Source organism: Cottoperca gobio, chromosome 17 (assembly GCF_900634415.1).
Source record: "Cottoperca gobio chromosome 17, fCotGob3.1, whole genome shotgun sequence".
Taxonomy (NCBI): domain Eukaryota; kingdom Metazoa; phylum Chordata; class Actinopteri; order Perciformes; family Bovichtidae; genus Cottoperca; species Cottoperca gobio.
In genome coordinates this window covers 22541038-22556326 of record NC_041371.1, presented here as the reverse complement: position 1 = coordinate 22556326, position 15289 = coordinate 22541038, and the positions used below count along the sequence as shown (strand labels likewise).

General features: G+C 39.9%; 1 protein-coding gene across 1 annotated transcript; it reads right to left on the bottom strand.

Annotated features, from left to right (window-relative positions):
- Positions 1–242: 242 nt before the first annotated feature.
- LOC115021919 (protein Niban-like) lies at positions 243–14206 on the bottom strand. The gene is made up of 14 exons (XM_029452646.1): positions 14014–14206; positions 11218–11348; positions 10964–11101; positions 10742–10859; positions 10150–10311; positions 6392–6507; positions 6090–6194; positions 5191–5353; positions 4801–4979; positions 3927–4073; positions 3673–3783; positions 3118–3225; positions 2908–3019; positions 243–1832 (listed from the first exon to the last, which is right to left on the bottom strand). Exons 1-14 carry the CDS (start codon positions 14066–14068, stop codon positions 481–483), a joined length of 2997 nt encoding a protein of 998 aa, XP_029308506.1. The 5' UTR covers positions 14069–14206; the 3' UTR covers positions 243–480.
- Positions 14207–15289: the final 1083 nt, after the last annotated feature.

The following is a 15289-nucleotide window of genomic DNA, read 5'->3' as shown; positions in this document are numbered from 1 at the left end:
ATATTCTATTGTTTCTGTATGTTACACTTTTGTTTGTCTTATTTTAAGCTATTGTTCTGCACTTAAAGGATTTCACCTATTTGAAGCTAATGTACTTGCAAGATTCTTGCTGTTCGGAGTTGTATCCTCATGATTGTTTTCACTTATTGTAAGTCGCTTTGGACAAAAGCATCAGCTAAATGAACTGTAGTGTAAGGTGTTGGCCCAATAGCCAACAAATCAGTGAATGCAGCTTTAAATCATAATGTTGACAAGTTTTACATCTTTATTGAGTAATTTTATTCATTTGTGTTTGCAGGAAAACAAACAGTAATTGCAACAAGTCGAAAGAAGCTGTAGCTTTTATAAAAAAAAGAAATCCTGACTAAAGTATGTAAAAACAAAATTTTTGTCTCCTTCAAAATGTAGTATAAATGTGATTCAGTAATAATATACCATTTAATAAGATACCAACGGTCAGTTGTCATGGTAACCTGTCTGTCAGGGTGTATGGCTGCTGTTGGGAAAGGGGCTGACTACTGTCTCCACCTCAGTTATCTCAATAACAAGGTCTCTGATGATAGCCACACTGTCCAATGGCAGCTGCGCAGCACTCTCAGACTGCGATTCCATTGGCTGAGGGCTTTGGAGAACCTCCCCTTCGTCTTGTTCTTTCTTTTCTTCTTTCTCCTCTGCTTCCTCCTCGTCTTCTTTTCTTTTCTCGGCCTCAAACTCACTATCTCTCTTTTCATCATCTACCTTTTCTGCACTCTCTGTCTGCTCTGTGGTTAGGGCAGTGGCGCTATCTGCTGGCCACTCAGAGGATTGGCGACCTTCATCGATATGCTCACCTCCTGATTGGGCTCCACCTTCCATTTGTCCTTCATCTCTTTCCTCCTTTATCTCCTCTTCTTTCTCTTCTCCTGCCTGTGTGTCTTCTTTGCCGTCTTTGATTCTCTCAGGTACATCCTTCTCCTCGTTTACCCTCTCCACCTCCCAGTTGTCCTTCATTTCTCCCGTCAAGTAGACAGCTCTGTCAGTGGTGTTCTGTGCCATTGTCTGTGTTATAGAAGGTGCTGCGGAGTTGCAACCAATCGCTTTGCTTAGTGATCCAAGGCTGATTTTCATTGGACTATCTATACAAGGTGGGTGTGACAATGGGGGGCAGGGATGCTGGATGGAGGTTGTGTGTTCTGTTACTCCATCTGAGGACGAGAGGTCAGATGGAGGAGAATTTTTAGGCGCTGCAGATTGATCACTTTGAGCAGATTGATCACTTTGAGCACTTTCAGTTGGAACATCTGTGGACTGCAGCGAGGACAGAGTGGATATTGGAAGGTCAGGATTTGTGGAATCTGGGTTAGCAGGTGCATCGGGTGTACCAACTTCATGTGTAACAGCTGCATCAGCGTCAGGTGTGGCAGAGTTTGGCGGCTCAGCCATAGTTGACTCTGTTGTCGATGGTGTGTCGGTTCCAAGCTGGACCTCTTCTCGGGCTTCCTCGGTTGCAGATTCATCAAACTGTTGTGTCACGACAATCTCAGGAGACAGAAGCACTGTGCTCTGGTCACAACTTTGAGTGATACTGGGCTCAGATTTGGCATCAGCGTTAAGATCTGGGTCACTCTGAGAGCAAACCTTAGCTGTGACTGTCTGACGTCCCTTCTCCCCCACCGGAGCAGGCTCTTTACCTTCACTGGGGGCTGCTAAGGAGGAGTCTCGAGCGGCTATGGCCGGGCTGCCTGGGGCAGAGCGAGGTGGTGTCTGCTCCAGCAGACTGTACTGACTAATGGCCAGATCTGAAGTGTCCAATAAGAGCCTGTTGCTCTTCTTACTGGCTGCATCCAGGACCACTGAGTAGAGGGGAGGACAATTATGTTCCATTTAACATTTATTATACAGCAGACGTTCTTTTTATGAGTAACTTAAAATAGATGGACCTACAGCAGAGGGATGCAACTACTATCAAGAACACAAAGCTCATGTACCTTCAGGGAATTTGTGACCTGAGGAGTTAACATTCGAAAATCACATACACATGACTGGTAAGTCTTTTAAGCCCGAGTGTGTCAGTTTGTAAATGGGAGTGTTTTAGGGGGAATAAACTATATACTTAATAAAGGAATCACTAATCTGAAGGTCAGTGTTTCGATCCCCGGCCCCTGCAGCCTACATGTCGAAGTGTCCTTGGGCAAGATACTGAACCCCCAATTGCGAGAGTGTGCCACCAGTGTGTGAGTGGGTGAATGCTGGCTTGTGTTGTTAAGCACTTTTAGTGGTCGCTAAGACCAGGAAACGTACAATTAGTAAACAACTGTGCACACACTCTTGACCTCAGTATTTCCAAATCCCTGGCTACAGCCCTGCTACAGGAGGTGGACAAAAAAAGAGAAATAAACTGCAGTTTCAATATAAACTGTAGAGGGCATGGGCCTTAGAAATTGTTCCAATTACAATACTCCTGTAATGAAGTATGCACAAATATGTCACTTACTGGCTTTAAATGTTAAATGTGTGTGAGATCATTATCTGTACATATCTTACCTAAAGTGAACACACAACATACTGCCTGGTGTTTTTACTCAAGTCTATCAACATACCACATTTACAGATTAAGATTTCAGCAGGAAATGAGATTGTGAGAGTTTTATACTTCAGAATACAAAAATGTTGTTTAACTTTGATGGACTAAACTCAAACTGGTCTGTACTCGCTGTGAGTGCAATCCTTATATATACAGTCTATGGTGCAAACTAAAAATACTAAAAGAGTTGCTCTGATAATCAGCTCACCTAATTACTCTTGAAAATGATCAGATTTTAAGAAGTTTGCTCCTGTGTGTGTGTGTGTGTGTGTGTGTGTGTGTGTGTGTGTGTGTGTGTGTGTGTGTGTGTGTGTGTGTGTGTGCGTGTGTGTGTGTGTGTGTACCTGTCTCTATCTCCTTACTGAGGATGTTTCTCAGTACATCGTCATAGACATTATGAACCAGGATGAAACTGGTGTAGTCTGAGAAGATGTACTGCTCGAACTGCTGCAGCTCCTGGACAGAAGACACATGTAATATTTCAGAATCAGTACAGTGAGTATGAATGTGTACACTGTAATGTGGGACAGACCGCAGTCGTGTATTTGACTTACGCTTTTCCACTTGCTGTCCATCTTCCTGGTGAGAGCAGGCAGAGTGATCTCCAGTACAGCCTCCTGATAGAGCCTCCTCTGGACAACTCTGCTGTCATAGTCCAGCTGCTGCTCACACACACACACACACACACACACACACACACACACACACACACACACACACACACACACACACACTTCAGCGTTCTGTCTGTCTGTGGTTGTTCATACAATTGTAAATATACAATAAAGATGTATATTCCAGTATATTCTGGAGCAAATATCTGAGGTCTCTCCTGATACATTATTGTCCTACTATAAAGGAAACCGGACAGACCTGCTAATCCTTGTGAGGTGTTTGAAGCGTGTTCTCATCTCTATTTTAATTTCATACCTTATATTAATTTTAATATAAAAAACAACATATTTTCTGCAGTAAATTATTATGCAGCTCACACAAAAAAAAAATTCTAAATTCAATTTTGTCACAAACTGACTGGGTGGATTTCCTCTGCTGAAGAAGCATTTTTTGCCACATAATTCATTTGATATTCTATGTTGTGCTTTCTTTACCTTCATGACTCTTTCTTTAGCTCGTTCCATCTTGACAGGAATTTGAGAAGGCTGCAGTCGGGCTGATGACTGCAGGAACAGCTCTAATGTGTACACAGCGCTGTCCAACAGCTGGAAGACACACATGAAAAAACTGTAGCCTTTCAACTTTTTCTATTTGCTTCAGGTCCTTGAAAAACCTTGGCTGTATTGACTGCAGCATTTTGCCAAAGCCAGCAGAAGGCCATGACTGAACACCCAACACTGCTCCATACCTTTTCCATCTCCAGGTGTGCAGAGTGAACCAGTCTCTGAGTGCTGCTCAATCCAAACCGCTCTTTTAAGATTTCAAGTTTCTCTGTCAGGTTCTCCACCTGCCTGTAGCACTGATCCAGACTGATGGAGCGCAGAGGGGACAAGTCCTGCAGAACACAAACAAAACCACGTACAGGAAGTTAAACTACATAATAATAACAATACAAGCGGTAATTCCAGGGTTTAAGCCAACACAAGGCGTTATAAGTTAAACGCTGCGAGGGGTCTAGACCTTTGACAGTTTCCGATACCTGCATTAAAGATAACAGCTTTAATGACTATCGGAGAGACGCTCATTCTTTTCCGACAAAATCTGTGGCAGGCCACGCCCTGCTTTGTCAGTGCCATCGCCCCCTATTGGTCAATTTCAAAAACATTTTGGGGACATGTTTCAATAACAATAGCTATCAAGTTTGGTGATTTTTGGCCAAAATTGCAGCAGGTCCATGCACATGTTTGGAACTGGTTGCGTCCACTATTCAAAGTAGTTTTACACACGTGGTTCAACTTTGTTATGAAACATATCCTGCGGTTTTGTAAGGATTTCTGATTTATAGTCTGATTTGTGTTATATCATGCTCATGTTTTGCATTTGAAGTGCCCCCTAGTGGTCAATTTCATTGGAACTTTCATGGTATATTCCAAGGACTTATTTTTAAACATATCCTGCAAGTGTCATGATGATTTGACCAACACTTGTGGAGTTAAGTTTATTGATGTTGTCTAGAAAAAAATATAAATCAGCACAAAATGACCAAACTAAAATAAATAAAGTTAAAATTCAATCATAGACTCTTTCTTAAAAGACACACAGACGACACAAATGTTACTCACCTTCTGTGTCTCAGTTCCTCCGTTTGTGTGTGTGAAGGCTGAGTCCATCTGTGTGTGCAGTGTGTGTTGCATCCCCTGAATCCCTGCACTTATGTTTTCTGTAAGTGCTTCAAGTATGGAGGACATGTAGGGTGCTACAGACTCACTGCACACTTTCTCTGCTTCTTCACACATACACGCTGGAACACACGCACACGCACACGCACACACACATACATATTCACTTATAGGACACATAATGTTTAACAGTGACTTAAAAGTTATTGGAGGACTCTTATAAGAAGGGAGTCACAGATATTTGTTTAACAGCATTTTTTGTCCTTAAAAAACAAATCCATTCATATTCTAGGTCTGTTCAAACTGTTGGGGTTAACGTTGAACATGCAGTACCTTTCACTTTCTCCCGCAGGAAGCAGTGAGAAGACATTATCTGGTCCAGGTTGGATCTGATCAGTGCCTGATTGGCGGATGCTGTCTGACGACACTCCTCCCTCAGAGCCTCCAGACTTGCAGTGAGTTGTTCCAGCACCAAAGAGTAGGTAGCCTGCACTGTCTATGCATACATACATAAACACATAATAATGCATGGGTGCAGCATTCTGAGAATTATAAGATTATAATCTGAAATTGGAGGAAAGCAATGTCTAAATACTTAAAAGGTCAAAGCTTCATTACACTGAACGCATTCATTGCTTTGTGTGGCTACTTGTGGGCAACATAAAAGCTGTAAACATAAAATTGACATATTTTCATCTTATAAATAAGTATAAGTGTTAGTCCTATTAAAACATCAGATGGTTGTGAGTTCAATACCAGAGCTGCCACCATTGGTACTTAACCCTGAGTTGCTCCAGGCTGAGGTGGAGGTGGTGTATTGATAAAAACAAAATGTGGAAATGTCACTCAAGCTTTCACTGAAGAGAAAACTGTAATCTTCCTCAAGTCAATGCATGACACAAACAGAAATGCCATATTTACATTATCTATTCTACATCTTCTGTTTGAGGTTTGACTAGCGCTCTTTGAATTAGGTAATCTCGTTGTGTCCTCTTCTTCTTCAATGGTTTAATGACACCCAACAATTAGTGTCACCATGTGTTTATCTCGAGGTCCCCAACTCCTAATGTTAACATAACACTTGTGGATGGAAACACCCATTCAATTGCATTTTCTGTTATCATTTGTGCTTTATTTGGATGGAAAATGTATTATTGTCAACAGGTTTTGTTGTTCTGAACTACATTCTACCAATGACCCAAAACAAGAAAGACAACATATGTTTAACTCACTGCCAACCACTGTCGAATCCTTTCAGTCTTTTTTCCCTTCACTCTGGACTGAAGCTGACTCTGTAACCATGACAACACTTCCTCCATCACCTGGGAGGCCAGAACCTACACATGCAAACATACAATTAAATAAGCAATTGTATGAACAACCACAGACAGACAAAACGCTGAAGTGTGTGTGTGTGTGTGAGTGTGTGTGTGTGTGTGTGTGTGTGTGTGTGTGTGTGTATGTGTGTGTGTGTGTGTGTGTGTGTGTGTGTGTGTGTGTGTGTGTGTGTGTGTGTGTGTGTGTGTTTGCTGACTTGTTCCTCAGTGCCAAGCAGAATATCCCAGGATTCATAGCATCTTTTGTCCTGTCGGTAGAGTCGGAGGGCTCGGACGTAAGCCTGGTTTTCATACGATGAATCACACCAGGGGTCTGCAGGAAGGGCTCAGTTAGGTTATGGAGGAGTTTTGTTGAAATCATGTTTGTCCTTCTCACAAACATGTATTATATTTGTATCCAAAACCTGATATATCGTACCCCTCTCTGCCATTGAGCTCTATTGTTGTCCAAAAATGATTAAAAACACATCAATGAGCCACACTGTTGCTCTGCGTGACATATTCCTTCATTACCTCAACTCACTAGAGCACCAGATGTGGTGGAATATGCTGCTGAACATAGTCCCCAACAAATGCACTATATACTCCTGTTTGACTGATGTTTGATAAGAACTACAGTGACCAGCTATTTTAAGAAGTTACTGAACATTTTTAACAACAAGGTTCCTGGTGCAACCTTTCTTGCATGTCATTCTCAACCTCTCACTATCATAGTTTCCTGTCATCTCTCTACTGTTGGTTATCTAATAGAGGAATACAATGCACCAAAATTAATAATGTAAAAATTTAAGATTTCCTTTTTAAATGGTAAATGGACTGCATTTAAATAGCGCTTTTCTGGTCTTAGCGATCACTCACACATTTATACACTGCTGGCAGAGGCTGCCATACAAGGTGCCACCTGCTCAACAGGAGCGATGAACATTCACATGCACTTGGGGTTCAGACACTTTGACATGTATGCTCTACCTCCTGATTCACGTCTTGAGTAGGAATACTTGGAGCTGAGAGCCACAGACGGAGTGGGGGAGTCAGAACGTACTGAGAGATAAACTAACACATTGTGGTCTTAAAAATCTCTAATAAAAAACAGTAAATGTGTTTATATGATTGGTAAGTAAACTCTATCACATGCTTTGTTAGTTAGCAGTACAGTTACTCTTCACATCATGCATAATTGCGGTCACTGCTATAATTGTTTAGTCACCAGTTGTAGTGTTGCTTAGTTTAGCGGTGTTAGTTTTCACATCTCTAGTTTTCCACATTCTTGTGTTCCAATTTTGTGTTGTTGTATTGCATTATTATTTATTTTGTGGTCTTGTTCCCTATGAGGCTTTTGGCCATTCTCTTTTTCTCTAAAGTGATTGAGGATATTAGAGGAACAGAAACCTCCACTAATGCTGAGTATACTGTACTTCCCTTTATCATCAACAGCTTCAGTATGAATCACACTAGTGCAGCTAAAAGCAGAGGCAGGCAGCATGAATGATGATGACACACACACACACACACACACACACACACACACACACACACACACACACACACACATACACACACATACACACACACACACACACACACACACACACACACACACATTCAGCCAAAGTGATTGCATGATTAACTTTATAAATTAAATTAAACTACATTTCAAGTAAGTAAGTTATGCAATTAAGTGCAATGTGTATGATTTATATCTTTATATTTTATATCACCATATTTCTTTACAATGATTATTCAGTAGATTAAAATGAAAGTGCTTCCCATGTAGCTACAGTAAATACATTTAAGATATCCATCTTTGTACACTTAAAGCTACTTACTGTAGTTCAACAGAACAAAGCTCAGTTTTCCTTAAAAATTGTAATCACCAGAAACTACTGTAAACTAGCTTTATTAAAGCTGCATATCAGAACTCCAAGCTGAACATCACACACGTTTCACATGTTTTCACCTTATAAAGTTGCTTGTGTGTAATAAATTGACTATTTTGACATCCAGTATACATGAAGCAACATTAGCATTGATTAAGAGTCATTTGTCTGGCCACCTGATAAGTCTTAGTAAAATATTTACTCTCCTTCTGGTTCTGATTTGGTCTCCACCAACAATGAGAGGAATACATCCAAATGTAGCTGGTTGCTGACTTTGTCAGTCTTCTAGTAGTGTACCATGAAAACGATGCAAGCAGCTGTCTGCTACTACTGTAAATTAAGCTAATGAATGAGAACTATTGATTGTACAAAAATTAAGGCCTAATATTCCGGATACGGGCACTGCCATCTTGCCCTAGTGACATCATTTGTAGTCTTTGCAGTGGTGGTTTGATGGTGGAGCCGCAGTATCGAGGTGATCACAAACACAGCTGTCAATCATGAAGTCACACCCTTTTTTTTATAGCATCAAAATAACTAATTAAAATCAAACTTATCAGTAAAATGAACACTTGAACATACTGTATATCAGCGTGATGACAACAACAACAAGAAAGGTTTCATGTGTACTTTGACTTTTAGACCATTATTTATTTGGACCCATTATTTATATAAAAACATTATTGATTGGTGTAGCTATAAAACTGCAGAAAAACTAACTTACTTTGCTAAGTCATTTTAACTGGTAAAATAAAACAGAAAGTCTGGTCAACACACAAATTATGTTTGACACCAGAGAGAGACATCTCCAGTGTATTAAATCAAATCATTAAAGAGAGTAAAGTGAGAATGTTATTTGGAGTAACATATTACTTTGGAATTAATACGACCAAAACTGTTTTGTATTGTAGCTCCTGTAAGTGTCTAAAGTACAATATTCACTGCTGGCCAGCTGTGTTTCCTGTTACTGCTGATGCCATGTTTTGCAACCTTATGAGTTAAGTAAAGGGGTAGTTTTTGCTTTGTATCATAGCTAACCACACAGGAAGTCAACAGTATTAATGTTTTTAACTGTCGTCAGGGCAACTGCCACCACAAGTGACAAATATAAAGAGCTAATGTACCTGCACTCTGCTACAGCAGGTTTAATACAATGTTTTAAACTCATCTGTCATTACAGACGTGTTAAAGGCCGATTTGAGTCATTAGAGGCCTCTCACCACCGTAGCAGTGATTATGACTCAAATACCATTTTTGCAGTTAAAATACTGTGTGGGACCATTTTTAACAGGATATAATTCAAAGCATGTAGTACATTATCAGTCTGTTTCAAACAACAAACGTCAGCGGTAATAAGGAAAATAATAAAAGAATTCCAAGGACCTATTAGTTATTTTAACATTTTGTAAAATAGGCTTGTTTGCTTTCTTTTTAAATGTTCAAAACAGTAGCAAGGACTTGTTTAGCATAAAAATATGTTGTGTTTCATATGTTTAATCAATATATAAGCAGAAATGCAAAAATTACAATTTATGTTACATGCTGTAACCAATTATTTATGAACTGTAAGTAATAAGTTATATGTTAGTAAGCTTTAGAGGTGCTGATTGGCATGTTTTTATTTTTATTTTGGACAGCGCAAAGCTTGCGGTTTTCTTCTGCTTCCAGTCTTTATGCTTAAATTCTGACTCGAGATTTGTACTTAAAGCATGACCATGTAAGGGTTAATCTTAATATTACTGAAATCAAACGTTCATATGTAAGGTTGTTTTGCTAATTCTTCTTTGAAAAGTTTAGTATCTTCTCATCTCACTCAGAAAGTGAACGAGTGCATTTCAGAAAATGTTGGAACTCTGCAGCAGAGATGATGCAAGGGTTGTTTTTTTCTTACATTGTGTGGCAATCTGTTTCGGCACTACACCCTATGATTTTGCAACTTGCAAAGGAAGACAGCTGCTTTAAACTCTCTTCATTGTGTCTCTTTATTTTTTTAATATACTACATATTTCAATCACAGGTACAGCACTAAGAGTAAACGTTGGACGCAGAGAAAATGTACATGTGAGTCTGTGTTTTACCAAGATTGCCGTGTCTAATGCAGGTCTTGAGGGCAGACAGGAAGTTATCACGTTCCTCTTCCTGTTGGAACAGGAAGCAGGTGTGGCCCATATAAGGCAGGTGAAGATACACAGCAAACACATCTGGAGAAGATACCACCGAAGAAGAATCCTCCTTCACTCCTAAACACATGGACACACACACACACACACACACACACACACACACACACACACGTGTTACAGGTGTTGGTTTGACTGTCTTCATTCTTCAGTTAGAACTTTTAGAATTACATCAAGCTGCATCTGAAGTAATTTAACCTTAAAGTCGTTCAGCTTAAAGTGGGGCCTTGCCGACCACCCTTTACTGTAGCTAATACATTGACTATGGATAAGTACCTCATACAACCCCACTTCAAAACATCCACACTATCCCTTTAACATGTCCTGTGTCCATGTTCGACCCAAGAAATTCACACGAGCATAAAGAGTGAATCCCTCAACCACTGATACTCTACATTTGATCATTTCTGCTGGTAAAATGGCTGGCAGTGAATCAAGCTATTGTTAAAGACTGTAGGTATAGTGTTGTATAGGAATATGTTTATACTGCCATTGAGTATTCCAGCACAGGTTTGCTCCAGGTGAGCTCTGGACTCCTCCTCTGTTGTGAACACCCTGCCCCCTGCTGGCTGGAGGACCAATTTTGCTGCACATCCACGACTGAAAGTCTACAGATGGGAACACAGACAACAATGTCAAGCACTAGCATACATATCACTTATATTCTGAATGTCATATTTTGTTTGTGAAAGTGTGTATGTGCAAGTGTTACCGCCATGTTTTCATGTATCTCCACTTTGTAGTCTCTTTTTAGGACAATAAATCTCTCTCTGCATTTCTTCCCCTGCTCATCCCAGCAGGAGAACTTCACACTCCCTTGGTACAGTGCTTCCTTTGGAGCATACTGAGGCTGCACACACACACACACACACACACACACACACACACACACAGATTTCACTTTGACGTCTTAAAAATTAGCACAGATTTTTGTTTGATGGACCGATTGACAGGTGCAGCTCCTACCCCGTGTGCGAGCAATAGGCCCCTCCCCTCTTTCTTAGGCTCCACCTCCTGGTGTAAATGTCCCGTGTAGGCAGCAGAATACTGCTGACAGTAAAACACACTGAAGCTCTGGAACGTACTGTCGACAAGTCCTGGACACACACACAATCACAAAAATTATGTCATTCTGTATTTATCTCTATTATTTCCTCCATCTGAAAACTAAATATCAGCTTATATATTTATTGCAAGAAACCATTGGTACATAGTAGGTTGTAGATTTTGCTTTAATGACGAAAATGTGTATATTAAAGGTTCTAAATATGATATTCAGAGCATTAATACAACAGCAAAACAACTTTCTCCTATGTAAAGAGAATGTGAGTGCATGTGAGTCCTTGTTTGTGTGCTCACTGGCTAGCTAATGTCCGCCACTCTGCACTGCTCTCATTCGGTGGTTACAGCTGATAACCCGTCACAACCAACGACATTGTTGCGGAAACGTGAAGGCAACCTGTTAGCTCTGTCAGCACTAATACCATTGTTTGCACTGCTTTACTGTTAGCACCGCTAGCTGCTAGCTACCAGCTCAGCTGTTGCCATGTTGAGAGCCATGTCAAGGCAATCCCTCTGTTCTGAATTTCAAATTAAGAACCTTTAAAGCTGCACAAATCAATATTTGTATTCTAACAATAAACTAAATAACTATGTGTTATGTGAAACTGGACACTCTTCTTGATGAACCCAGGTATAATTATAAACATACTTTGCAGATCCCCTCCTACAGAACGTTCTAACCTCTAAGCTCATTGTTTTGATTTTTTGGCCCCCAACTTTACTGTTTTGGTTAAAGTTAGCATCTTTTAGCCGCTAAAGAGCCAGATATATTTCTCAGGAGTTGGTGGAGTGCAAACCAGAGATAAATGAGAGTGAATAGTGGACTAACATTCATTAGGCACACAAATGGACATTCTTGGAGGTGACTTCAAATGAATGCTAATGTTTCTCCATGTCAGCTGGATGTGTAAATAGGTAACTTTTTGCTAACATGTATAATGTAACAATAAAAGCTTTACATGAAGATCATTTGACAATGTTGTGTTTTCAGTTTGTTCCACTGTCCCCATGTTTAAATCAGCTAATAGCTTTACAGTGCATCTGCTCAGGCTACATAGATATGTAGTATAGGAGAGGAGGTTATGTATTAGCATATTACCATATTCTGCAAGACAGAAATTGGGACTTAAAAACTCCAGGAAGACTTTTTCATTCAATGCTACTACGTAGATGATTTAATCATGCTTGGAAATGAGAGCTACTTATACAATATATACTGTTTATGGAGGCTATAAGTTAGTGATCAAAAGTGAAAAATGGATTGAAATGGGCGACCTGCTATGCTCTGAGTTCAGTAATAAGTAAGGGGGGGTGAGGACGATATTAGTTACATCACACACGCATGCGCACACAGACATACATACACACAGAATTAATCTGATCACAGAACAAAATGCTCAAGAATTAATGATGGGACAACAAATCATAAACAAATACATAACTACACACACACAAATAGTGTGTAAGAGATTGTTTCAAAATCTAAAATACATATTTAAAGATTTAGATGTATTCGGCATGGAAATGCTAAATTAATTTTGATCTATTAATCTAACTAATTTAAAGCTGCATGACGTTTGTCAAATGTCAAATATCTGTCGATCTATAAGAAGAGGTGGATTAATGTATTGCCTCAACTGGAGGCTCTTGATGAGTTAGAATGTGGATCCATCATAATCGGTTGTTTATCATTCGGTTACCGAGTATGGCCATTATCACACATTGTTTGGGTCACTCTGTAGCCTGTCTTTCATCTTACACACACACGCACACGCACACACACACACACACACACACACACACACACACACAGACAGATCAGACAACCCATAATAATGTAATAGTTGGAAATGGCTGTAATTACTTTCGAGGAGATTAGTGACTGACAGGAAGTGACTGTGCTGATAACATGTATAGGAATGCACACTTTCAATTAAAAAAAAAGTTATGCTATCTGTTGTGGTGGCCTGGTGGTCAATGCGAGTACCATTTAGCGCGATGTCCCCACTTTGGTTCCGGGGAGCTTAATCGCATGTCACACCCCTCTACATGTTTCCAATGTTTCAAACAGCACCACAACAGCCTCTAAAGTGACCACAGATGTGAATATACTCCTCTCTGTCTCAGTACTGTTAGATTACACATTAATGTTTTTGGTCAAAAAATGTTACAAAAGCATATGCATCCAGGCGATAAATACTAGGTGCTGGACAGAAGAACATGTAAAAGACGGAAAAAATAGAGTCCATACACTAGATAATACTCCCATGCAGATATATTTAAATAATTAATAACCAGTTAACCAGTCCTTGTCTTAAGAAGAGCTATGGTAGTTATTAATGAAATATATGTGCATGGGAGAATTATCTTGTGTGCAGATTCTATTATTTTCGTCACTGTGGGAAACACCCCTAAGACAACAAGGCAAATCATTCATATATGGACAGTATATACATAACTATTAAAGGATTTGAGGACAGAAACTGTGGGGTTGGAACTGGACACTCTAAAGCAGATAGGGGATGATAAACCAACCTAAACTGCAACCAACAAACAAATATTTAAATAAAGCTGACATACAGTATAAGATACCGAGGCCATCAAAGTCCTTATGGATAATTCTAAATAGCAAGTGTCTAAAGCTGCAAACTCCACACATGTTGAAGACAAGAAGAAAAAAGAGAGATCTCTTAGTTTTACCTTTGATGTTGCAGATTTTAGCCTCATCCAACAAGCCAGAGGAAGATGCTCCCATAATGTATCTATTTCCCTTCTTCTCAAATGAAAAGCTTAAGTCAGTTATCTGGATATGTATACACAGGAAACCTAAACATAACACATGCCAACCAAATGAGCTGCTCTCATGTGGTTTTTGCTCAGCTCATTTCCTCTGTTTTCTGTGAGTCAGTGTGGTGAGCTGGGCGGTGCTTTTAAAACATGAGGTGAAACCTGTCACAGCAGTCATCTCACCAACGACAACATCATACACAAGTGTCAAAACCTTTCCTTGTAGGGCCATCTGCTGGTCAACACAACAGGAAACAGGACTCTGCAAGAGTGTTACACTAACATAAGAAGTTCTATCATAGTTAAAGTCTTACCAAATTAGAAAAGTGATTAACTGTCATATGTAAATACACTGTCAAGAAGAGTGGTGCAGGTGGACCCAAATGCAGGACACTGCAGGCAACAGAAACAACTTTAATTTAAGGTTTAGGTGCATGCAAGACAAACACACACAAGGATCCAACAAGAACTGACCTGATCTGAGGCCAGTACTACAAAGCAAATTCAACATACCCAGGATATTTTTGTGTTATCTGGCATCACTAACTCTAACAACCTCGATCGAGAAACTGGGAAGGAGTGCTGGAAAAGGTAGAGGGGTGCTCGTTATCAACAACTTGGTGGAGTCCACCCTCTTGCACAAGCTAAAATGTGTGTAACCTGTTGGTCTTTTAAAAAGAAGAAACAAAAAAAATTGAATTTTTTTTGGGACATTGGTTTCCCCAGTGTGTAGTACACACTGTGTACTATACCTGCCAAATTAGGAGGGGAAGCAGGGGTTCGTACACCTGGAGAGCCAGACCACTGTTTTTAGATTAGATTAGTTTATTTTAGATGTTCAGGGTGGCAGCAGACCTGGACTTGCAGAGAGGCTACAAACAGCTGCAGTGGTTATCAAACTGAGGAGGATCCTGGACACCATAATACAGAGGCGGTGGTCTCTGCTTGGCCTGAGGTCTGCCAAATTTTCATTGTATGTCAGGCCAAACTGCAATACAAGAGCTAACATTTTTTTATCATTGATAAAAGCAAGAGTGAGAGTGGACTTTAGATTCCATTCTCTGATAAACAACATTGAGTTTTTAACCCAGTAGTTTTACTATAGCTGTGTGCTCTGTGCTGGAGGGAGAAGTGGTCTGTAACTCTGTTTAGATTAGCTTTTCATTTCATTTTTTCTAAAAAAAGATTT